The sequence below is a fragment of the Zonotrichia leucophrys genome, chromosome 29 (assembly GCF_028769735.1).
Source record: "Zonotrichia leucophrys gambelii isolate GWCS_2022_RI chromosome 29, RI_Zleu_2.0, whole genome shotgun sequence".
Taxonomy (NCBI): Eukaryota; Metazoa; Chordata; class Aves; order Passeriformes; family Passerellidae; genus Zonotrichia; species Zonotrichia leucophrys.
In genome coordinates, this window is record NC_088198.1 from 3,517,409 (window position 1) to 3,540,003 (window position 22,595).

The following is a 22,595-nucleotide window of genomic DNA, read 5'->3' on the forward strand; positions in this document are numbered from 1 at the left end:
GATATTTTGGTTAATGGATCTGCCTGTCTCGGTCTTTATTTGAAATGCCCCTGGCTCCTCCCAGTGCTCCCAGGATGGCCCGGTTTGGTTCTGCAGAGGGACGAACCGCCCCAGCTGGTGCTGGGGATCCTGCCCGAGGGTGCCACGGGCAGACAGACATAGACTGGTGCTCCCAGTGCGGCCCGGCTGGGCTGGGACCAACCAGGCCCGGGGAGGGAGCTCTGCCCCTCCGGGTGAATTTTTGGGGGATCTTTCCCATTTCCCTGCAGACTGGTTTGAAATGGGAACCTGCTGTTGGTTCTGTTCCCTCTCTGCTCTTCCCCCCAACTCCCCTGGCACCTCCAGGAGTGACAAACCCCCCTCCCCATTTTCCCCAGTCTGAACTGGGGCAGCTCCAGTAGGACCTGCACAAACGGGGGGCTCCAGGACCCCCCTGCCCCTTTCCCCTCCCGTTCCCCAAGGCAGCAGCCACAGTAGAGAGCGATAGATATTTATATAAATATTTGGGGCTGTACAAGTGAGGAGGGGGAGTGCAGGGTGGGCTGTGGGGGCGCGCAGGTCACAGGCCCGGGGGGGCTGTGGGCCGGGGGGGCCCCTCGCCGCTGCCTGAGTGGTCGAGCTCCGCGCTGTCGCAGTCCGAGTCCTCGGAGACCTGGGGGCGCGCGGGAATGGGGCATCGCGGCGGGGCTGGGGGCGGGGACCCCCGACCCACCCCATAGGGGCCATGCCTGGGGGCAGGGACCCCCGACCCACCCATGGGGGCCATTGCTGGGGACAGGGACCCCCGACCCACCCCACGGGGGCCATTGCTGGGGACAGGGACCCCCACCCACCCACGGGGGCCATGCCTGGGGGCAGGGACCCCCGACCCACCCCACGGGAGCCATTGCTGGGGACAGGGACCCCCAACCCACGGGGGCCATGCCTGGGGACAGGGACCCCCAACCCAACCCATGGGGGCCATTCCTGGGGGCAGGGACCCCCGACCCACCCATGGGGGCCATGCCTGGGGACAGGGACCCCCAACCCACGGGGGCCATTGCTGGGGACAGGGACCCCCGACCCAACCCACGGGGGCCATTGCTGGGGACAGGGACCCCCAACCCAACCCACGGGGGCCATTGCTGGGAGGCCCTACAGCCCCCCTTCCCTTCGCCAATCCCACCCCATAGGGGCCATTCCGGGGCAAACAGGGACCCCCCACCCTTCCCTTTGGCACCCCACTGTGGGGGCTTGGGGACCCCCACCCCATGGGCACCATTCCTGGGGCCCTGTGGACCCCCTTCCCCTTGCCAACCCCATCTGGGGGCTCAGGGAACCCCCACCCCATGGGGATCATTCTTGAGGGACAGGGACCCCTTTCCCAATCCCACCCCGTAGAGTCCATTCCTGGTGGGCCTGTGGACCCCCCTCCCTTTGCCAACCCCACCTGGGGGGCTCGGCGGACCCCCACTCCCCGGCGCCCATCCCTGGGTGGGGGTCTCACCTTGGTGGGGCTGAGCCCCCCGTGCCGGCGGCCGGGCCCGTCGGGCGGGGCCGCGTCCAGCGGGATCTCGGAGCCCTGGGACAGCAGATCCTCGGAGCGGTCATCGGGGCGCTCGTCCGTGTTGGTGCTGCCCACGTCGGGGGTGGCGCTGTGCGACGGCTCGCTCGTGTGGCCCTCGTCGCCGTCGCCGTCCGAGAAGTTCTCGGAGCTGAAGGTGGACAGCGACTGGCGCTTGCTCATCCCCGGGGGCCACCTGGGCAGGGGCGAGGGGGTGAGCGCGGGGGGCTCCAGCGAGGGGGGTGTGCCCGGGCCGGGGGTCGCACCCACCTCTGCCGCAGCGGCAGCTCCACCTCGCTGTCCACCTCGCCCTCCTCTTCCTCCGACGAGACCCCCCGCTTCTGGGGGCGCAGGGAGGGGGTCCTGGGGTCCTCCTGAGGCCCCTCGGGAAGGACCCCCGGTTCTGACCCGCCCCCCACCCCGCCAGGGACCCGGCAGAGATGCGGGGAACACTGGCGCCCCCTCCCCCGAGGATCCATCCCCCCTCCCACTTTGGGTCGGCCCTGGGGTCCCCTCGCCCCCCCAAAAAGGGCCGCGGGGTCGGGGGTCTCACCTGCCCGCGGGTGACGGCCGCCCGGTAGAGCAGGGCCGCGGGGGTCAGGTGCTGCCCGGCCGCGCCTTTGCCCCCCCGGCCGGCGCCGCTCTCCCGCTCGGGCTCCCCGGGCGTGGGGGGCTGCGCCGGGGGCGAGCCCTGGCTGCCCGAGGCGCCCTCGGGCCCCGCGTCGGGCTCGGCGGCCGGGGGCGCGCCCGCGGCCTCCAGGGTGCCCCCGAGGATGTCGGGGCTGGCGGCGGCGGCGGGGGGGCCCCGCGGGGTCCCGGCCTCGGGCCCCGGCTCCGCGCAGCCCCCCCGCGGCCCCGCCTTGCGGTGGCGGCCCTTGGCGCGGCGGCTGCGCCCGGGGGACGGGGGGCCCTTGGGACACCCCGGCAGCGCCACCTGCGCCATGGCCGCGTCCAGCTTGGGCAGCAGCACCTCCGGCTTCAGGATGTCGGGGCTGGCGCGGGAGGGACAGGGGCGAGGCTGTGGGAGGGGATCCGGCGCCGCCACAGCCCCGAAGAGACCCCTCCCGCCCCGGGACACCGGGGTCCGCAGCACCGGAACTCCCCCAAAGACCGGACCCCCCCGAGCCCCACTCCGAGGTCCCCAAATGCACACCCGGAGCATTTCTCCCCTCAAGAACCCAGACACCCCCAGTCCCCTCAACGACCCCAAATCCAGATTTCCCAACATCTGCACACCCAGAGCATCTGCCCCCTCCCCAAAGAGCCCAGACACCCCCACCCCAAAGAACGCCGTCCTCCCAGTCCCCTCAACGACCCCACAGCCAGGTCCCCAGACACCCCCCCCTGCTGGACCCACACGCCCCCCAGCCCAAATCCCCGGCACCCCCATTTACCCCCATCTCCCCCCGCCCCAAACGCCCCAAGGTGCCCCCCGAGGGACCCCCGGCCCCCTCACCGCTTGCCGTGGGGCGAGAGCTTCTGGGGGACGTTTCGCTTCTTGATGAGGGTCTCGACGGCGTTGCCGTGCAGGAGCCCCCGCGGCACCCGCGGCTTGAAGAGCCCGGGGTAGCGCTTCTCCAGCGCCTGCTCCCGCCTGCACGGGCCACGCGTGGGCACCCGCGCCCCTGCCCGGGGCAAGCGGGGCCCGGGGGGCGGCCATGGCCGGGGGGGAGCGGCCATGGGGGGGACAAAGGGATGGCCATGGCGAGGGAGTGACCGTGGGATGGGCACAGAGGGTGTGGGGGTGCTGTTTGGGGGTGTCATTTGTGGAGGGTTGTCATTGGGGGTGTCATTTCAGGGATTCTGTTTGGGGGTGCTCTTTGGGAGGAGTGAAGTTTGGGGGTGTTATTTAGGGGAGTTTCTGTTTGGGGGTGTTATTTGTGGGGCGGCTGTTCGGGGGTGCTGTTCGGGCGCTGCCCACCCACCTGAGCAGCTCCTTCTCCTTGAGCTCCAGCTGCAGCATGAGGGCGCTCAGCTCCATGTACAGGTTGTTGGCGCGCTCCAGTTTCCGCTCGTAGTGCTCCCGGATGTCCAGCGCGTGCCTGGGGACACGGGTGGCGTCAGCACCGCGCGGGGGACGGGGACAGCGGGGACAGCGGGGACGGGGACAGCGGGGACAGCGGGGACGGGGACAGCGACCCGCTGCCCCCCCCGTGCCCCGCCAGCCCCTGCTGCCCCCCGGTCCCTTCCCAGCGCTCCCAGCACGGCCGCACCGCAGCTCCTCGCGCCGGCGGTTGATCAGCTCCTCCTCCAGCCGGTGCAGGCACGTCCCCTCCGACTTGATCTTCTCGAAGTGCAGCTTCACCTCCTCCCGCCACTCGGCCTGCGGCACAGGGACAGCGCCGCCGTGACACCGGGCTGCGGCCACACCGGGCTGCGGCCACACCGGGCTCCGGCCACACCGGGCTCCGGCCACACTGGGCTCTGGTCACCACAGGGCTCCGGCCACAGCGGGCTCCGGCCACACCGGGCTCCGGCCACCCCAGGCTCCGGCCACACTGGGCTCCGGCCACCCTGTGCTCTGTCCACCCTGTGCCCTGTCCACCCCCGCCCATCCAGGGCTGCGGGCACCGCCCAGCCGCAGGAAGGGGTCCTGGGCGGCCGGGGTCGGTACCTGGGATTTGAAGTAGGTCTCCTGCGGGGTGGAGAGGACGTCGGCCGAGGCGATGTCGAGGTGCAGCAGGATCTGGCGGAAGGACGGGCGGTTCCGGGGTTTGCTGTTCCTGGGGGGAGGACGCGGCTCTCAGGGGGGCTGGGGGGTCTCGGGGGGTTCAGGGAGCGCTGAAGGATTTGGGGACGAGGGGCAGAGAGGGGGGCACAGGACACAGGGGGGGCACCAACACAGCCAGGGGTCCCCCCTGCCCTGCCCACCCTGTCTGTGGCGGGGTCCCCCGTGGCTCGGGTGCCCACAGCGGTGCCCAGGGCGGCCCTCGGGGTGGGCACTCACCAGCACTGGCGCAGCAGCACCTTGAAGCCGTCGGGGCAGCTGGAGGGCACGGGCAGGTGCAGGCTGTTGCTGCCCACGCCCCAGATGATGGCCGACGAGTCCACGTCCTTGTAGGGGATCTCGCCCGTCAGCAGCTCCCACAGCACCACCCCGAAGGACCTGTGGGCACCCACGGAGGCCTCCTGCTGTCCCCTCACCTCTTCCCCCTCTGGTGTCCCCACTCCTGCAGTCCCTGATGTCCCCTGGCCCTGCCACGTCACTCCCATTGTCCCAATCTCTGTCCCCCCATGTCCTTGGCATCCCCACAATGTCTCCTGTCCCCTCTGCCTGCCGCTGCAGTGTCCCCAGTGCCAGCACAGCTGGCAGTGTCCCCGGTGTCCCCAGTGTCCCCGGTGTCCCTCAGTGTCTCCGGTGTCGCCAGTGTCCCCGGTGTCCCTCAGTGTCCCCATTGTCCCCAGTGTCCCCGGTGTCCCCAGTGTCCCTCAGTGTCCCCGGTGTCCCCAGTGTCCCCAGTGTCCCCGGTGTCCCTCAGTGTCCCTGGTGTCCCCAGTGTCCCCGGTGTCCCCAGTGTCCCCAGTGTCCCTCAGTGTCCCCGGTGTCCCCGGTGTCCCCGTGGCCTCACCAGATGTCCACCTTCTCGGAGACGGGCTCGTTGCGGATCACCTCAGGGGCCATCCAGGCCACGGTGCCGGCGAAGGACATCTTGGTGCTCTTGTCAATGAGCTCCTTGGAGGTGCCGAAGTCCGAGATCTTCACCACGTCGTCGTAGGTGATGAGCATGCTGGGGACACGCGCTCAGCGCCACGCCAATGACACGCCAATGACACGCCAAGGCACGGGCACGGCACCGTCGCGGGCATGCAACTGCTGCGGGCACCAGCGGGTCACGGCACGGCGGGGACGGGCAGGGCAGGGCCAGCGGTGACATGGGCAGGGGACAGTGGTGACATGGACAGGGGACAGCACTGACACAGACACAGAATGGGACAACGGCCACACGGACACAGCACTGGCGTGGGAAACCAATCAGACGGAACAATGCCACCACCATGGACATGGCACCAGCATGGATGTGATTCCAAAACGGACACGGCACTACCATGGGCACAATGCCAGCACGGACACTGCCCTGCCATGGGACACCACCGAGGACAGGGCACCACCAAGGGCACGGCTCTGTCCCTGCCAGCACCGCTGTGCCAGGCACCCACCCCATGCACAGCCCCACGCCCGGGGGTCCCCGGGCTGCCCCCGTCCCTGTGCCCGGCTCACTTGGGCGATTTGAGGTCGCGGTGGATGATCTTGTGCAGGTGCAGGTAGTTCATGCCGCCGGCGATGCCCATGGACCAGTCGACCAGCAGCGAGGGGGTGACCTTGCGGCCGGCGCGCAGCACCTCGTAGAGCTGGCCCTGGGCGCAGAACTCCATGATGATGCAGTAACAGGGGGCCTGGGTGCACACGCCCCTGCGGGCACAGCGCCGCCTCAGCGCCACCTCAGCGCCCGCGGGGCCACAGGGGACACAGGGGACACCCAGCACGGGGCCCCGGGCCGCGGTGGCCGTGACCTCTGTGGCCGTGCCCATGCTGGGCACCGTGTCCATGCTGTGTCCATTCCATGGCCATGCCATGCCTGTGCCATGTGCATTCCATGTCCATTCCGTGTCCATTCCATGTCCATGCTGTGCCCGTTGTGTCCATGCTGTGTCCATGCCACGTGCATTCCATGTCCATGCTGTGTCCATTCCATGCCCGTTCCATGTCTGTGCCATGTCCATTCCATGCCCATTCCATGTCCATGCCATATCCATGCTGTGCCCATGCTGTGCCCATTCCATGCCATGTCCATGCTGTGTCCATGCCATGTCCATCGCACATCCATTCCATGCCCATTCCATGCCCGTGCCGTGCCCATGCTGTGCTCATGCCATGCCCATGCCATGCCCATGTTCTAGCGTGCTCCATGCCCCATGCCATGCCCATGTCCCATTCCTGCAGTGTCCCCCTGTCCATGCTGTCCCCTGGCCATGCTGCCCCCTGCCCATGCTGCCCCCTGCCCATGCTGCCCCCTGCCCCTGCTGTCCCCCTGCCCCTGCTGCCCCCTGCCCATGCTGCCCCCTGCCCACGGTGTCCCCTGCCCCTGCTGTCCCCTGCCCCTGCTGCCCCCTGCCCCTGCTGCCCCCTGCCCCTGCTGTCCCCGTGCCGCGGTGCCAGCAGCCCCTCTCACTTGAAGGTGATGATGTTGGGGTGCTTGAGCTTGCGCAGGTGTTTGATGTCGGTCTCCTTGAGGTCCCGCACCTTCTTCACGGCCACCTCCTCGCCGTGGAAGCGGCCCAGGAACACGGCGCCCTGCGCCCCGCTGCCCACCCACTGCAGGTCCAGGATCTCCTCGAACGGCACCTCCCAGGGGTCTGCGGGCACGGGGGGCAGGCGCGCCCGGCTCAGCAGGACCCCCGCCATGGCACCCACAGCCATGGCACCCACAGCCATGGCACCCCCACCATGGCACCCACGGCTCAGCAGGACCCCCACCATGGCACCCACAGCCATGGCACCCACAGCCATGGCACCCACAGCCATGGCACCCACACCATGGCATCACACTCAGCCCATGGCACCCACAGCCATGGCACCCCCACCATGGCACCCACGGCTCAGCAGGACCCCCACCACGGCACCCCCACCATGGCACCCAGAGCCCCCTGGCACCCCCAGCCCTGGCTTTGCCCCCCTCACCCCTGCTTTTGCCCTTCACCCCCTCTTTTCTCCTCACACCCTCCCTTACCCCCTTGCACCCTGCTTTGAAGCTCCTTTGCCCCCTCACCCCCGTTTGCCCCTTTCCCCCGTTCTTTTCCCGTTTACCCCGTGCCCCCGGTGCCCCCCTGCCCTCCCGGTGCCCCGGTGCCCGCTCACCCTCGGGCGGGTGCTTGTGCTCGGCCGCGTACGCTTTGCCGATCATGGTCCACACGGGCTTGAGGCAGCCGAAGAGCCCCTCGAGGAAGCCGCCCCCGGCCTGGCAGCGCAGGTGGGCGGCGTCGGCCGCCAGCGGCCCCGCGGCCTCGGGGCCGAGCTCGGGGCCCCGGGCGCCCCCGCGGCGGGGCCAGGCCTCGGGGGGCGCGCTGGGCGCCGGCAGCACATCCCGGAGCACGCACTGCGTGGGGGTCAGCTCCTGCTCGGGGGTCCCGTCCGACGGCAGCGCCAGCGACGGCGACGGGGTGCGGGTCTCGTGCAGGCAGGCCATGGGGCTGGGGGCGAGCGGTCAGCGGGGATGGGGCAGGCAGGCCATGGGGCTGGGGGCGAGCGGTCAAAGGGACACCCCCAAACCAGGGCGAGCGGTCAGCGGGGCACCCCAGAATTGGAGCGAGCGGTCAGCGGGGCCCTGGGGACCCCCGGCAGTGGCGGTGACCCCCACACGCGTGTGACCCCTCTGCCCCTCCCCCACCGCCCGGTCAGCCCCGGGCACGCTCGGGGTAAACTGAGGCACGAGGGGTCCCCGGGGGGGAGGGAGGGGGGAAGACGGTCGCCATGGCAACAGCGCGGCCAGCGATGATGTCATCACAGGAATTGGGGGGGTTGGGGCGGGGGAGGGGCCGAGCGTCACCCCGAGGGACCCGCGGGGGAGGGGGCGCCTCCCGCCCCTCCAGGTGTCGCGCGTGTCCCCCCGCGGTGACATCACGTCACACGGTGACGTCATCCCGGTAAGGGATGGGGCCTCCCCCCCTCCCCACCCCCGGGGAAACTGAGGCAGGAGCGGGGGGGCGCGACCCGGGGGGGGCCGGGACAGAGCGGGGGGGGGCGGCCCTGGCGACAGGCGACAGCGCCGGGCCCGTGTCGCGACAGCGCAGCGCGGGAGGAGGGAGCGGGGGCGGAACAGCGCCCCCGCCGGCGCGTCATGTCGGGACATGGCGCCCTGTCGCGACATGGAGGGGGTGACAGGGGCAGAGGGGGGGCGGGGGGCACGCGCGTGCACAGGGGGGTTGCGCGCTCCAGGGGAACCCGCGGGCACGCGCAGGGCCCGACGGGCGCGCGCACACGCACCTGCCGCCGACTGCACGCGGGCGTGCAAGGGGTCACGAGCGCGCGCACGGCCGGGGGGGGATGGGAATGGGGGGGGTCAGGCGCGTGCACGCGCGCGTGCAAGGGGGGGTCACGCGCGTGCAAGAGGCCGCGCGCATCCCCTCCCCCCCCGGCCCCCCCTGCCCCCCGCGCCCAGGGGGGAGGGGAGGGCGCGGCCCCCCCGGGCCTGGGGGGTCCCGGTGATTGATGGGGGGGCCCCGAGCCCCCCCCGAGCCCCCCCGGCCCCGCCGCCCCCTCCCCATCCCGGCGCATCCCGGCCCTGCCCCCTCCCCATCCCGCGCATCCCCCCCGAGCGGTGCCGGTACCTGGGGGGGCTCCGGGCCCTGCCCGGGGGCGCCGCTGCTGCCGGGGGGTCCCGGCGGGTCCCGGGGCCGGGGGGGGCCCGGCGCTGCCGGTGCTGCGGGGCTGGGCCCGGCGGGCGGGGCCGGTACCGGGGCCGGGGCCGCGGTCGGGGCGAGCGGCGAGAACGGCCCCGCCCGACGGGAACGGCCCCGCCCCGGCCCCGCCCCGCGCACCGGAGAGACCGGCACGGGCACCGGGAGCCCCCCCGGCTGCGCCCCGGGACCGCGATGCTGCACCGGGACCCCGCCGGTACCGCCCCGGGAACCGCCGCAGCGGAGAGACCGGCACCGGGACCCGGATACTGCACCGGGACCCGGATACCGAACCGGGACCCGGATACCGAACTGGGACCCAGATACCGAACCGGGACCCGGATACCGAACTGGGACCGGATACCGAACCGGGACCCGGATAGAGACCGGCACCGGGACCCGGATACTGCACTGGGACCCAGATACCGAACCGGGACCCGGATACCGAACCGGGACCCGGATACCGAACTGGGACCCAGATACCGAACCGGGACCCAGATACCGAACCGGGACCCGGATACTGCACCGGGACCCGGATACCGAACTGGGACCCAGATACCGAACCGGGACCCGGATAGAGACCGGCACCGGGACCCGGATACTGCACCGGGACCCCGATACCACACCCGGAGTGACCGACACTGGGACCCCGGTACCGCACCGGAACCCAGATACTGCACGGGACCCGGTTACCGCATCGGGACCCCCGCTCTGACACTGGCACCGCTCCCGGGCCTGCACCGGCACCTCCCGGCGTCAGCAGCGGGACTCCAGCCCCGGCCCTGCCGGTGCCGCCGTGACCCCGCCGGTACCAACACCGGCACCGGGCCCAGAGCGCACGGGCCATGGGGGCCATCCCAGTGCTCCCAGTGCGGGGTCCCTCCATCGCCAGCGCTCCCGCTCTGACCAGTGCCACCTCTGCCCCACTGTCCCCACTGTCCCCACTCTCCCCATTGTCCCCCCATGTCCCACTGTCCCCATTACCTCCACAGTCCCCACTGTCCCTCAGTGTCCCCACTGTCCCCATGTCCCAACTGTCCCCCATGGTCCTCCTTGTCCCCATTATCCCCCACTGTCTCCACTGTTCGCACTGTCCCCATTGTCCCTCATCTACCCACTGTCCCCATTGTCCCCATTATCCTCCAATGTCCCCCCTGTCCCCATTACCCCCACTGTCCATTACCCCCCTTACCCCCCTTATTCCCCACAGTCCCCATTGCCCCCATTATCCCCCAGTGCCCCCACTGTCCCCATTACCTCCACTGTCCCCATAATCCCCCATTACCCCCATTATTCCCCACTGTCTCCACTGTCCCTCACTGTCCCCATTACCCCCACTGTCCCCATTGTCCCCTGACCCCTCCTGGGGGAAACTGAGGCACGGCCCCCTTCCCGCCCCTCCAGCACCACGTGACCCCGCTTCCCGCCTCCTCCGCCCTCCCGCCCTCCCCTTGGCGCGGGGGGTTATGGGAAGCGTAGTCCTCCGGCGGGCTGACGGGGGCTGCGCGCGCTGCGGGCGGACTACAGTTCCCATCGCCCCCGGCGCGGCGCGGCGCTCCCGTGATGCCGCGCGCCCCCTGGCGGCGCGGGCGGCGGCCGGAGCGGCGGGGATGAGCGAGGAGGGGGCGGGCGGGGCCCGGCGGAGCGGCGGCGCCTTCCCCAGGTACCGGGACCCCCGGGGCTGCCCGGGGCCCTGCGGCACCGCCGGCACCGCCGGGGCCCTCCGGGGCTGCCCGGCACCGCCCGGGACCCCGCGCTGGCGGCGGCGGGCGGGGGGCGGCGGCGGCCTAGGCCGGGTTCGGGCGGGGAGGGGCGGGGAGGGGAGAGGGATGGGGGGACAGGGCTGTGCCGGCGGTGTGGCACTGCCATCCCTGTCCCCGTGTCCCGGCGGTGTGGGACAGGGCCATCCCCTGCCCGTGTCCCCGCGGTGTGTGGCACTGCCATCCCTGCCCGTGTCCCCGCGGTGTGTGGCACTGCCATCCCTGCCCGTGTCCCGGCCGTGCCACGCGCGTGTCCCAGCTGGCAGTGCCACACCCCCACGCCGTGCCGGGGTTCCATCCCTGTCGCTGTGTCCCCAGGCTGGGTGGCAGTGCCACCGCTTCCCCTCCCACCGCTGGGGCTCCATCCCTGTCCCCGGGTCACCACATCACGCACAAGTGGCACTCTGTGGCAGTGCCACCCCTGTCCCTGTCCCGCCCTGACGGTGTCGGTGTCCCGCAGCCTGGAGCAGATGGTGGCGGCCAGCCCCGGCAAGACGCCCATCAGCCTCCTGCAGGAGTATGGCACTCGCCTAGGCCGCACCCCGGGCTACGACCTGCTCAAGGCCGAGGGCCAGGCCCACCAGCCCAACTTCACCTTCCGCGTCACGCTCGGGGACATCAGCTGCACCGGTGGGACCCCTGGGGAGCCCCCACAGCCACCCTGGGCCCCCCTGTCCCTGCTGTCCCCTCGGGGACATCACCAGTGGGACCCCCTGGGCCGCCCTGTCCCTCTTGTCCCTGTGGGGACATCACTGCCGCTGTGGGACCCCGAACCTCCCAGGGCCCCTCGGTGTCCCCTGGTGTCCCCTGAGTGTCCCTGCTGTCCCTGACGTGCCCGTGTCCCCCAGGGCAGGGTCCCAGCAAGAAGGCGGCCAAGCACAAGGCGGCCGAGGTGGCCCTGAGGCTGCTCAGAGGGGGGGGGGCCATGCTGGAGCCCCTGGAGCACAGGTGGGGCTGGGGGGGCTGGGGGGGCTGGGGGGGCTGGGGGTACCCGGGTTTGGGGGGCTCTGGGGGGGTGGGTACCCAAAGGGGGCTGGGGGATCCTGCGGGATGTGAGGGCTCTGCTGGGCTCGGGGGGGTCTGGGGGCTCCCAGGGCAGGCTGGGGGTCTCGGGGTAGTCTGGGGGTTATGGGGGGGTCTGAGGAATTTGGGGTTCCGGGGGGTCTGGGGGCTCCCAGGGGAGTTTGGGGGTCCCTGGAGGGGTCTGGGCAGTCTGGCGGTGCCTGGGGGGTTCTGGGGGGGTCTGGGGGTCCCCGCAATGCCTGTGGGGGAGTCTCTGACCCCTGCCCCCCCCAGCTCTCCGTTCCCCCCGGAGCCCCCCGCAGCGCCCGGCCCCGCCGCGCCCCCCCCGGCCCCCGCCGCGCCCCCGCCCTCGCCCAGGTAAGGGAGTCACGTGTCCCCACCCCCCCAGTGCCCCCTGACCCCTCTGTGCCCCCCATGGGGCCGTGGGTGCCCCCTGACCCCGCTGTGCCCCCTGACCCCTCTGTGCCCCCCATGGGGCTGTGGGTGCCCCCGACCCCTCTGTGCCCTCCATAGGGGGCCGTGGGTGCCCCTGACCCCGCTGTGCCCCCCCATGGGGCCGTGGGTGCCCCTGACCCCGCTGTGCCCCCCATGGGGCCGTGGGTGCCCCCTGACCCCGCTGTGCCCCCCCATGGGGCCGTGGGTGCCCCTGACCCCGCTGTGCCCCCTGACCCCGCTGTGCCCCCCATGGGGGCCGTGGTGCCCCCTGACCCTCTGTGCCCCCTGACCCCCAGTGCCCCCTGACCCCGCTGTGCCCCCCGGGGGGCCGTGGGTGCCCCCTGACCCCTCTGTGCCCCCCATGGGCCGTGGGTGCCCCCCGACCCCGCTGTGCCCACAGGGGCCCCCCCCTGGAGATGAAGACGCCAGTGTCCCCCCCCCAGGCCGAGTGTAACCCCGTGGGGGCTCTGCAGGTGGGTGCCACCCCCGGGAGGGGACACCACAGGGGACACCAACCTGCCCTGGCAGGGGGGGGACACGGCCCTGGGGGGGAACCTCACCCATTGTAGGGTGGGGGGACACGATGGGGTTTGGGGGCGCTTGGTCCTTTTTGGGACATTGTTCCTGTTGTGGGGACAGTCACCTCCTCCTGGGGACAGTTAACCTCCATTTTGGGGCTGCTCATCCCCATTTGGGGACAAACATTCCCATTTTGGGGCTGATCATCCCCATTTGGGGACAGTTACCTACATTTAGGGGCTGCTCATCCCCATTTATGGATGGTTGTTTCCCTTTTGGGGCTGCTCATCCCCATTTAGGGACAGTTATTCCTGCTTTGGGTGGGTTATCCCTCTTTTGGGGACAGTTATGCCTGTTTTGGGGCTGATTATCCCCATTTTGAGGACAATTATCCCCGTTTTGGGGCCATTATCCCCATTTTGGGGCCATTATCCCCATTTTGGGGCCGGTTATCCCCATTTCGGGGCCGGTTATCCCCATTTCGGGGCCGGTTATCCCCGTTTTGGGGCCAGTTATCCCCATTTTGGGGCCATTATCCCCATTTCGGGGCCGGTTATCCCCGTTTTGGGGCCGGTTATCCCCATTTTGGGGCCGGTTATCCCCGCTTTGGGCCGGCTGTCTCAGGTTACCGCGCCGGTGGTGGCTCGGGGCTGTCCCTGGTGGCGCGGCCGTGTCCCCATGTCCCCGTGTCCCCTCAGGAGCTGGTGGTGCAGAAGGGCTGGCGCCTGCCCGAGTACACGGTGACGCAGGAGTCGGGGCCGGCGCACCGCAAGGAGTTCACCATGACGTGCCGGGTGGAGCGCTTCGTGGAGATCGGTGAGGGCCGGGCGGGGGTCCCGGGGGTCCCGGGCAGGGCTCCGGGGTCCCGGCTCACCCCCGGCCCCTCCAGGCAGCGGCACCTCCAAGAAGCTGGCCAAGCGCAACGCGGCCGCCAAGATGCTGGTGAGGATCCACAACGTGCCCATGGAGCCGCGCGACGGCAGCGAGGCCGAGGGCGAGGAGGACCAGTTCAACATGGTACTGGGGGCACGGGGGGGGCACGGGCACCCGGAGACACCCAGAGCCACCCTGGGTCACCCTGGGTCACCCGGAGCCACCCTGGGTCACCCAGAGCCACCCAGAGACACCCTGAGTCACCCAGAGACACCCAGGGTCACCCAGAGCCACCCTGGGTCACCCAGAGCCACCCTGGGTCCACCCTGGGTCACCCAGAGTCACCCAGAGTCACCCTGGGTCACCCAGAGACACCCAGAGCCATCCAGAGCCACCCTGGGTCACCCAGAGCCACCCTGGGTCACCCCAAGTCACCCTGGGTCACCCAGAGACACCCTGGGTCACCCCAAGTCACCCAGAGCCATCCAGAGTTCCCCTGGGGTCACCCAGAGTCACCCAGAGCCACCCGGAGCCACCCTGGGTCACCCAGAGTTCCCCAGAGCCCCCCCGAGTCCCCTCTGCCCCCCTGCTCCGGGCCATGGGGAGGGCACCCCCTGGGTTTGGGGTTGTGGGTGGCTCTGGGGGTGTCCCCGGGGGGCTCCCACACCTCGGGCAGCTCCCCGAGCCCCCCGTGCCCCTGCCCAGACGTGCCCGCGGCTGGAGGGGCTGCGGGGCCGCGCCCCCGGCTGCACGTGGGACTCGCTGCGCAACTCGGCGGGCGAGAAGCTGGGCCAGCTGCGGAGCCGGGGCGGCAGCGCCACGCCGGGGGGCGCCTGCGCGCTGCTGCAGGAGCTCTCGGAGGAGCAGAGCTTCGCCATCAGCTACCTGGACATCGGTGAGCCCCTTCAGCCCTGCCCTGTGCGCTCCAGCCCTGCCCTGTGCGCTCCAGCCCTGCCCGGTGCCCTCCAGCCCTGTGCGCTCCAGCCCTGCCCTGTGCGCTCCAGCCCTGCCCGGTGCCCTCCAGCCCTGCCTGGTGCCCCTCCAGCCCTGCCCGGTGCCCTCCAGCCCTGCCCGGTGCTCTCCAGCCCTGTGCGCTCCAGCCCTGCCCGGTGCCCTCCAGCCCTGTGCCCTCCAGCCCTGCCCTGTGCCCCTCCAGCCCTGCCCGGTGCCCTTCAGCCCTGTGCCCCTCCAGCCCTGCCCGGTGCCCCTCCAGCCCTGTGCCCCTCCAGCCCTGCCCTGTGCCCCTCCTGCCCTGCCCGGTGCCCCTCCAGCCCTGTGCCCCTCCAGCCCTGCCCTGTGCCCCTCCTGCCCTGCCCGGTGCCCCTCCAGCCCTGTGCCCCTCCAGCCCTGCCCTGAGCCCTCCAGCCCTGTGCCCCTCCAGCCCTGCCCTGTGCCCTGCAGCCCTGCCCTGAGCCCTCCAGCCCTGTGCCCCTCCAGCCCTGCCCTGTGCCCTGCAGCCCTGCCCTGTGCCCCTCCAGCCCTGTGCCCCTCCAGCCCTGCCCTGTGCGCTCCAGCCCTGCCTGGTGCCCTCCAGCCCTGCCCTGTGCCCCTCCTGCCCTGCCCTGTGCCCCGGCTCAGCCCCGGTGTCCCTCCTGCCCTGCCCTGTGCTCTCCAGCCCTGTGCCCCTCCAGCCCTGTGCCCTCCAGCCCTGCCCTGTGCCCTCCAGCCCTGTGCCCCTCCAGCCCTGCCCTGTGCCCCTCCAGCCCTGCCCGGTGCCCTCCAGCCCTGTGCCCTCCAGCCCTGTGCCCCTCCAGCCCTGCCCTGTGCCCCTCCAGCCCTGCCCTGTGCCCTCCAGCCCCGGTGGTGCCCGGGGGCCGTGGGTGACCCGCTGTGCCCCCAGACGCGCTGAGCCTCAGCGGGCTGCACCAGTGCCTGGTGGAGCTCTCCACGCAGCCGACCACGGTGTGCCACGGCACAGCCCCGTCCCGCGACGGCGCCCGCGCCCAGGCGGCCCGGAACGCGCTGCAGTACCTGCGCATCATGGCCGGGGGCAAATGAGCCCCGCCGGGGCCAGGGGGCTCTGCCCGGGCAAGGGAGCGCTGCCCGGGGCAAGGGAGCCACTCCTGGGGCAAGGGAGCGCTGCCCGGGGGCAGTCGAGCCCTGCTCGGGGGCAGCGAGCCCTGCTCGGGGCAACCCAGCCCTGCTCGGGGCAATCCAGCCCTGCCCGGGGCAGTCGAGCCCTGCTCGGGGCAGTCGAGCCCCCCGGGCCCGGGCACAGCCCCCGGAGCCGCCCCCGGGCAGCGCTCGGACCCCCGGACTCGGCCCCACCCGCGGCCCCCGCCCCGACCCCGCTGCGGGTGCACGGACAGACAGACAGACAGACAGACAGACAGACGGACCTCAGGGCCCGGGGCCCCCCTCCGTCCTGGCCTCCCGTTCTGGAGGGTCCCGGGTGCCATCGGCCCCCAGAATAAAGCTGGGGGGGTTTGTACGCCCCGTGTCGGTGTCTGCTTGGGGCCGGGGAGCGGGGCAGAAACAGAGCGAGGGCTCGGGTGGGGGCACAGATCCTTTATTGGGGCGCGGACGGAGCCCCCAGGGCTCGGGTGGGGGCACAGATCCTTTATTGGGGTGCGGACGGAGCCCCCAGGGCTCGGGTGGGGGCACAGATCCTTTATTGGGGCGCGGACGGAGCCCCCGAGGGGCCGGGCCGGGGTCGGGGTCGGGCTCAGCGGCGGCGGCCGAAGCGCTGCGGGGTCGCCATGGTCCAGAACGGGGCCGCCGGGGGGTCCCGGCTGCGGGGGCTGAGCCGGGCCTGGGGACCCCCCTGCAGCCCCCAGCCCCACCTGCCGGGGGACACGGCACCGTTCATCCGCACCGGGGACGCGATGGGGACAGACAGAGGGGCGGGGATGGACGGACGGACGGATGGGGATGGGCTGAACACGGACACGAGACGGGGACCCCATCCCCGCACCACCGACCCTTCTCCGGCCCCCCAAGCCCCCCCGGTCCCTCCCCACCTCCCGCTGTCCCCAGACCCCGTCCCCGCCCCCCGGACCCCCCGGCCCGGCCCCGTCCCCGCTCACCTCGGCCGGGGGGCGCCGGGGGCGCGGCCGGGGCGCCGCAGGGACCGGAGCAGCGCTCCCAGGGCGGCGGCGGCGGCGGCGGGGGGCGGCCCCGGAGGCGGGGGAGCCGCGGGGCTCACGGCGGCCCTGGAACCGCGCGGCGCCCCCAGCCCCGAGCACCCCCCACGAACCGGAGCCGGCGGCGCGGCCGGGCCGGGGCTCACCGGGGCCGGGCCGGGGGTCCCGGGACAGGCGCGGGCGGAGCGCGGGGTCCCCGCCAGCAGCAGCAGCAGCGGGAGCAGCACCGGGCACCCCGCCACCGCCATCGCCATCGCCCCCGCCCCGCCGCCGCCGCCGCCTCTTATAGCCGGGCCGGGCCGGGCCGGGGGTCCCGGGGGAGCGGGGGGCGGCGGGAGCGGCCCGGGCCCCGCCGCCGTTAATGAAACCCATTTAGCAGCCGCGACAGCCGCCGCCGGGGACGGACGGACAGATGGATGGGATGGATGGATGGGCGGACAGGGGAGCCCCGCACCTCCCGCCCCGCCCGGGCTCCGCAACCGGCACCGCCGGGGCTGCGGAGCGAGACCCCCGGGACCCCCTGAGACGGGGGCGCCTCCCCTGCTCCCCACCAAACCCATCACCCCCAGACCGGGACCCCTCTCCGGTTCCCCAACCAGCCTAGACCGGGACCCCCCTCCCCTGTTCCCCACCACCCTCAGACCGGGACCCCTCTCCGGTTCCCCACCAACCCCCGACTCCTCCCCGGTCCCCCCGCGCCCCCCACCCTCGGCCCGGTCTCGCTGCCGCCCCCCGGTGGCCGCTGCGCGCTCCTGCAGCCCCGACGGCGCGGCCGCGGCTCCGCCGACCCCAAACCAGCCGAAATCGCCCCAAAAAAGGCACCCGAGGGCGCCCCGGGGCACTGCGGTGTCCCCGCAAGCAGCTCCCCCGCGGAGGGGTGGCAGTCCCACGCCGTCCCGGGTCCAGCCGGTGTCACCCTCGGTCCGGTGCCACCCACACCGCGAACCCCGGGGACACCGGGGGTGTCCGTGCGACAGAGTGACCCCGGGGTGTCCGTGGGACAGAGTGACCCCGGGGTGTCCGTGGGACAGAGTGACCTCAGGGTGTCCGTGGGACAGAGTGACCCCGGGGTGTCCGTGGGACAGAGTGAGTGACCCCGGGGTGTCCGTGGGACAGAGTGAGTGACCCCGGGGTGTCCGTGGGACAGAGTGACCCCGGGGTGTCCGTGGGACAGAGTGACCTCAGGGTGTCCGTGGGACAGAGTGAGTGACCCCGGGGTGTCCGTGGGACAGAGTGACCTCAGGGTGTCCGTGGGACAGAGTGAGTGACCCCGGGGTGTCCGTGGGACAGAGTGACCCCGGGGTGTCCGTGGGACAGAGTGACCCCGGGGTGTCCGTGGGACAGAGTGACCCCAGGGTGTCCGTGGGACAGAGTGACCTCAGGGTGTCCGTGGGACAGAGTGACCCCGGGGTGTCCGTGGGACAGAGTGACCTCAGGGTGTCCGTGGGACAGAGTGACCCCGGGGTGTCCGTGCGACAGAGTGACCTCAGGGTGTCCGTGGGACAGAGTGAGTGACCCCGGGGTGTCCGTGGGACAGAGTGAGTGACCCCAGGGTGTCCCCAGCCCGCCCCCCCACAAAGGGCAGCAGCAGCCGGCGGCTCCTGGGTAATATTTAATGTTATATTTGCAGCATAAATAAAAGGCACGTTACATGTTTGGTATGACACGGCCGAGGGCGGGCAGGCTGGGAGCGCCCCCGGTGCCCCCGCGGGGCTGTGAGGACCCGCTCACAGGAGCCGGGCGGGCCGGGGGTCCCTCGGGGGCGCCGGGGGTCGGGGCAGGCCCGCGGCGGCCGCTCTACGATACATGGGTGCGTATACGCGTCGATATGGACTGATAAGATACTACACAGGTACTCGGGGTCCTTTTTGGCTTCTTCCATTATTGATCGTCAAAGCTCGTGGCACAAAGCAGCTGGGGGGGGTGGGGGGCGCGCCGGGACCCTCCTGCCCTGTCCCTTCCGCACCTCCCGGGCTCGTTCTGGGGCCAACAGAGCCGGAACGGGTCCAGGAGCCCCAAAACGTCACAATTCCCACCCGGGCCAAGGATCCCGGACCAAACACCGGGGCGGGGGGAAGCGGGACCGACTCTTCCCGATCCGCGAGGATCTGGAGGCTGAAGAGGGAGGAGGAGGAGGGAGGGAGCAGCAGCTGCCCCGCCGCGGGGCTCCCCGGGGCCTGCAGCCCGTTCCTGTTCCGTAACTCCGGTAAAATCCACAAACCCCGAACCCCGCAGCCGATCCCGCCCCAGGCCGGAGCCCTTGGGAGCCCCCGGTGTCCCGCGGGTCGCGGCAGGGAGGGACAGGAGCGGGGACAGGAGCGGGGACAGGGGGACACAGGCGGACACAGGAGGACACCGGAGGAAGGCTCCGTCCCCCGGAGTCCCGGGCAGAGCAAAGCGCGGGCCCCCGGCGCTGCCGCCCCCGGGAGGAATCGCTCGGAGCAGAATCGGGGCGGGTCGCCCCAAAAGCGGTCCCAAAGCGAGGAGGGGCCGCTGCTTTTGGGGTAAAACACACGGGGAACGGGCACGGGAAGCTCCAACGCCGCGAGTGACCCAGGCACAGCCGAACCCGGACTCCGCTCGTTCCCGCCTGTCCCTGAGCCCCTTTGGCGCTTTCCTTTTCCGGGATTTGCAGAATTCTCAAGGCACTGGCGTGGGGGTGTGGGGAGGGGGAGCTGCTCCCGCCCCCCATCCCAGGAGGGGCTGGGGGAGCTGCTGCCCAAAATCCGCTCCCCAGAACGGCCCCGGGCCCTCCCGGCCGCGCCCTGCGGCACCAAGAGCCCGGTCGGGACGGGCAGTGCCGGGGCTGGGCTTCAGGAACAGCTTTAGGGGGGAAAGGGCTCTGGGGGATCTGTGGGACCCCAACGAGAGACCCCCGAGGCTGCGGCAGGAGAGGAGCTGGGATGAGCAGGAGGAGAAAGGGGAGAGCAGGAGCAGCAACACAAACCCCGCCTGACCCGGCCCCGGGCGAGGCACAGCGGGCAGGCAGGCAGGGAGGGAGGGCAGAAGCTGAATTCCACGGCCGCGAAAACCCCAAACCTCAGGACTTCCCATCAGCGCCGGGATCCCAGGCCCTGCTCAGCCCCGGCTTTGGGTTGCGCTGTCCCTGGGAACCTTCCAAGTGCGGAGGAACCGACCAAAATCACCCGGACCAACCAACCAACCAACCAACGTGGCTGCAAAGTGGCGAGTGCGACCTGAGGGGGGCTCGGCTGAGGAGGGACCGAGGGGCAGCGATTCCAGGGGCTGGGGCAGGGCCATGGACCGGGACAGGATTCCATCCGCACCCCAGAGCCACGCGGGGCCCTTCCAATTCCCATTCCCATTCCTCACTATTTCCCATTCCCCACTCCCCATTCCCCATTCCTCATTATTTCCCATTCCCATTCCCCATTCCTCATTTCTTATTCCCATTCATTCCCCATTCCCATCTCCCATTCCCCATAATTCCCCATTCCCCATAATCCCCCATTCCCCATAATTCCCCATTGCCCATAATCCCCCATTCCCATCCCCATCTCCCATTCCCCATTATCTCCCATTCCCCGTTATCTCCCATTCCCCGTTATCTCCCATTCCCCGTTATCTCCCATTCCCCGTTGTTATCTCCCATTCCCCGCTCCATCTGCAGCACCTGCGGAAGCTCCGGAGCCCCCCAGGCACAGAGGGGACAGAGCCCCGTGCCCCCCCCGCAGGACAAGGACCCGACCCCAGCTCCTGCCCCTCCTTTGTCTGCTCCGGCCGGGCAGTGACCGAGGCTCGGCCCCAAACCCCGGCCCGTTCCCGCTCCCTCCCTCGGGACAATCCCATCGTTTAAGGCCATTTCTGAGGTCATCGGGGTCCCTGAGGGGCAGCAGCTCCCGGGGCTGGGTTTGCCCTTGGAGGAGCCCTCGGTGCCAGAGCTCAGAGCTCCGGGAGGCTCCTGGTGAAGGTGCAACCGTCTGGGGAGTGGGGACAAGCCTGGGAGCAGCCCGGGGACAGCAGGGAGTGTCACCGGAGTGTCACAGCCCCCAGCACGGGGACAGCACACAGGGACAGCAGGGAGTGTCACCGGAGTGTCACAGCCCCCAGCCCGGGGACAGCACACGGGGACAGCAGGGAGTGTCACCGGAGTGTCACAGCCCCCTGCAGCACGGGGACAGCACACGGGGACAGCAGGGAGTGTCACCGGAGTGTCACAGCCCCCAGCCCGGGGACAGGGCCCCCACTGGGGCTCCCCACATTTAGTGTTTGCCACAGGAGCCCCGAACCCGCCCTGCCCGGGGGCTCCGTCGAGGGGAAAGCGCCAGAGCCGCCCTTAAACCAAACCAGAACAGGAAGAACGAAACCCCAGAAGGGACAGGGAATGTCCTGGGACCCCCAGAACAGAACCCAGCCGGGAGAGGGAAGGCTGTGTGCCCCAGAACCACAGACAGGACAGGGAGGGTCCCGTGCCCCCCATCACACACCCCCGGACAGGACAGGGAAGGCCCTGGGGCCCTCAGAACAGACCCCAGGCAGGAGGGAAGGTCCCGGTGCCCACGAACACGCTCCACAGGGGACAGGGAGGTCCCGCCGGTGCTCACAACGCTCCAGAAGGGAAGGGAGGGCCCGGCGCCCCGCGGGCTGTGCTCAGTCCATGCAGGTCCCCCCGGGCCGGGCCATCATCTGCCGGCAGAGTGTCCCTGTGGGGCCATGATGACGGGCGAGGCCGCGGGCACGGCCAGCTCTGTCCTTTGCCCGGCCATGTGGGCCAGCACCGAGCTGGCCACGGCCTCGGCGGCCGAGCGGAGCCCGTTGGGGGCGGCCGAGGCCGAGCTGTGCTGGATGACGGGCGCGGGCGAGCCCGAGGGCTCCGAGCTCTCCTTGGGGCTCTCTGCGGGACAGGAGCGCGACAGAGCGGGTCAGGGACGGGGGCAGCACCGGGGGGAACGGGGCTGGGCTGGGAACGGGGCTGGCTTGGGAATGGGGAAGGGCTGGGAACGGGGCTGGTCTGGGTTTGGGAATGGGGCTGGTTTGGGAACGGGGCTGGTTTGGGTGGGAATGGGGCTGGTCTGGGTTTGGGAATGGGGCTGGTTTGGGTTTGGGAATGGGCTGGTCTGGGTTTGGGAATGGGAATGGGGCTGGTCTGGGTTTGGGAATGGGGCTGGTCTGGGTTTGGGAATGGGGCTGGTCTGGGTTTGGGAATGGGGCTGGTTTGGGAACAGGGCTGGTTTGGGTGGGAATGGGGCTGGTTTGGGTGGGAACGGGGCTGGTCTGGGTTTGGGAATGGGGCTGGTCTGGGTTTGGGAACGGGGCCGGTCTGGGTTTGGGAACGGGGCTGGTCTGGGTTTGGGAATGGGGCTGGTCTGGGTCTGGGTGGGAATGGGGCCTGTCTGGGTTTGGGAACGCTGCTGGCCCCGAGGGGGATCAGGAGCAGCAGGAACGGGCCGGGCACTCCAGCCTGCAGCAGCGAGAAGCCAAGCCCAGGGCATGTGGAGCCCCCTGCCCACGGCCCGCTGGCACCGCTGCCCCCTGCCCAGACCCTGCTGACCCTCCCCGGCTCCAGCGCAGCTTCCCCAGGAGGGCAGCCCTGGCACAGCCGCCCTCCCACGCTCAGCCCCAGCCCATCCAGCCCTCATTAACAGGAGTTAATGAACTTCCCCCAGGTCCTGGAGCCGAGGCGGAGCAGCCCCTTCCCCACCTGCCAGCGGGAGCAGATGCCCTGGAGCTGCGATTTGGGGGGGTTTTATCCCTAAATCACCTGCTCTGCTCTTTACTGCTCCCCCGCCATGGAAATCAATCAGAGCCCATCACGAGGCGTTGCCTGCTCGGGTTTTGGGGAATTTGCAGCCCCAGACAAAGGCAGAGCCTCCTTCCCTTTGTTCCTCGGGAATTTGGGGAATTTGGCAGAGCTCAGAGCTCCTGAGCCTGGGGATGGCCTGGGAGCCCTCGGGTACCCCAGAGGCACCAGCAGGGAATTCCATCTCCCTTTGCAGGGGCCAA

General features: G+C 71.1%; 4 protein-coding genes across 8 annotated transcripts in view; 1 reads left to right on the top strand and 3 right to left on the bottom strand.

Annotated features, from left to right (window-relative positions):
• Nucleotides 1-474: 474 nt before the first annotated feature.
• Nucleotides 475-9,185, bottom strand: MAP3K12 (mitogen-activated protein kinase kinase kinase 12). 2 transcript variants are annotated; one of them, XM_064734678.1, is made up of 14 exons: nt 8,870-9,185; nt 7,401-7,732; nt 6,715-6,898; nt 5,763-5,954; nt 5,113-5,271; nt 4,491-4,649; nt 4,158-4,266; nt 3,757-3,866; nt 3,469-3,585; nt 3,000-3,137; nt 2,097-2,535; nt 1,814-1,884; nt 1,487-1,739; nt 475-652 (listed from the first exon to the last, which is right to left on the bottom strand). In XM_064734678.1, the coding sequence occupies exons 2-14, from the start codon at nt 7,726-7,728 to the stop codon at nt 560-562; spliced, it is 2,352 nt and encodes a 783-aa protein (XP_064590748.1). In that variant the 5' UTR covers nt 7,729-7,732; nt 8,870-9,185; the 3' UTR covers nt 475-559. The 2 variants fall into 2 exon arrangements, with proteins under 2 accessions (XP_064590748.1, XP_064590750.1); XM_064734680.1 differs by lacking the exon at nt 8,870-9,185 and having other exon boundaries at nt 1,487-1,694; nt 7,401-7,997.
• On the top strand, nt 8,106-15,949 carry TARBP2 (TARBP2 subunit of RISC loading complex). Of its 4 annotated transcripts, XR_010442962.1 has the most exons (10): nt 10,457-10,601; nt 11,159-11,328; nt 11,547-11,646; nt 11,995-12,078; nt 12,557-12,629; nt 13,374-13,491; nt 13,565-13,692; nt 14,254-14,443; nt 15,389-15,614; nt 15,784-15,949. XR_010442962.1 is itself a non-coding variant. In XM_064734712.1 (9 exons), the coding sequence occupies exons 2-9, from the start codon at nt 11,169-11,171 to the stop codon at nt 15,544-15,546; spliced, it is 1,011 nt and encodes a 336-aa protein (XP_064590782.1). In that variant the 5' UTR covers nt 8,106-8,185; nt 11,159-11,168; the 3' UTR covers nt 15,547-15,949. The 4 variants fall into 4 exon arrangements, 3 of the variants coding, with proteins under 3 accessions (XP_064590782.1, XP_064590780.1, XP_064590781.1); XM_064734712.1 differs by lacking the exon at nt 10,457-10,601 and adding an exon at nt 8,106-8,185 and having other exon boundaries at nt 15,389-15,949; XM_064734710.1 differs by having other exon boundaries at nt 15,389-15,949.
• Nucleotides 15,950-16,041: 92 nt separating this feature from the next.
• Nucleotides 16,042-17,138, bottom strand: NPFF (neuropeptide FF-amide peptide precursor). The gene is made up of 2 exons (XM_064734725.1): nt 16,575-17,138; nt 16,042-16,331 (listed from the first exon to the last, which is right to left on the bottom strand). The coding sequence occupies exons 1-2, from the start codon at nt 16,883-16,885 to the stop codon at nt 16,214-16,216; spliced, it is 429 nt and encodes a 142-aa protein (XP_064590795.1). The 5' UTR covers nt 16,886-17,138; the 3' UTR covers nt 16,042-16,213.
• Nucleotides 17,139-18,230: 1,092 nt separating this feature from the next.
• The window catches only part of LOC135459075 (cyclic AMP-dependent transcription factor ATF-7-like), a 54,039-nt gene continuing 49,674 nt past the window's right edge, over nt 18,231-22,595 (bottom strand). The window contains exon 12 of the mRNA XM_064734692.1: nt 18,231-21,486. Within this exon, the coding sequence (XP_064590762.1) occupies nt 21,275-21,486 (212 nt within the window). The 3' untranslated portion in view covers nt 18,231-21,274. The remainder of the gene's footprint in view (nt 21,487-22,595) is intronic.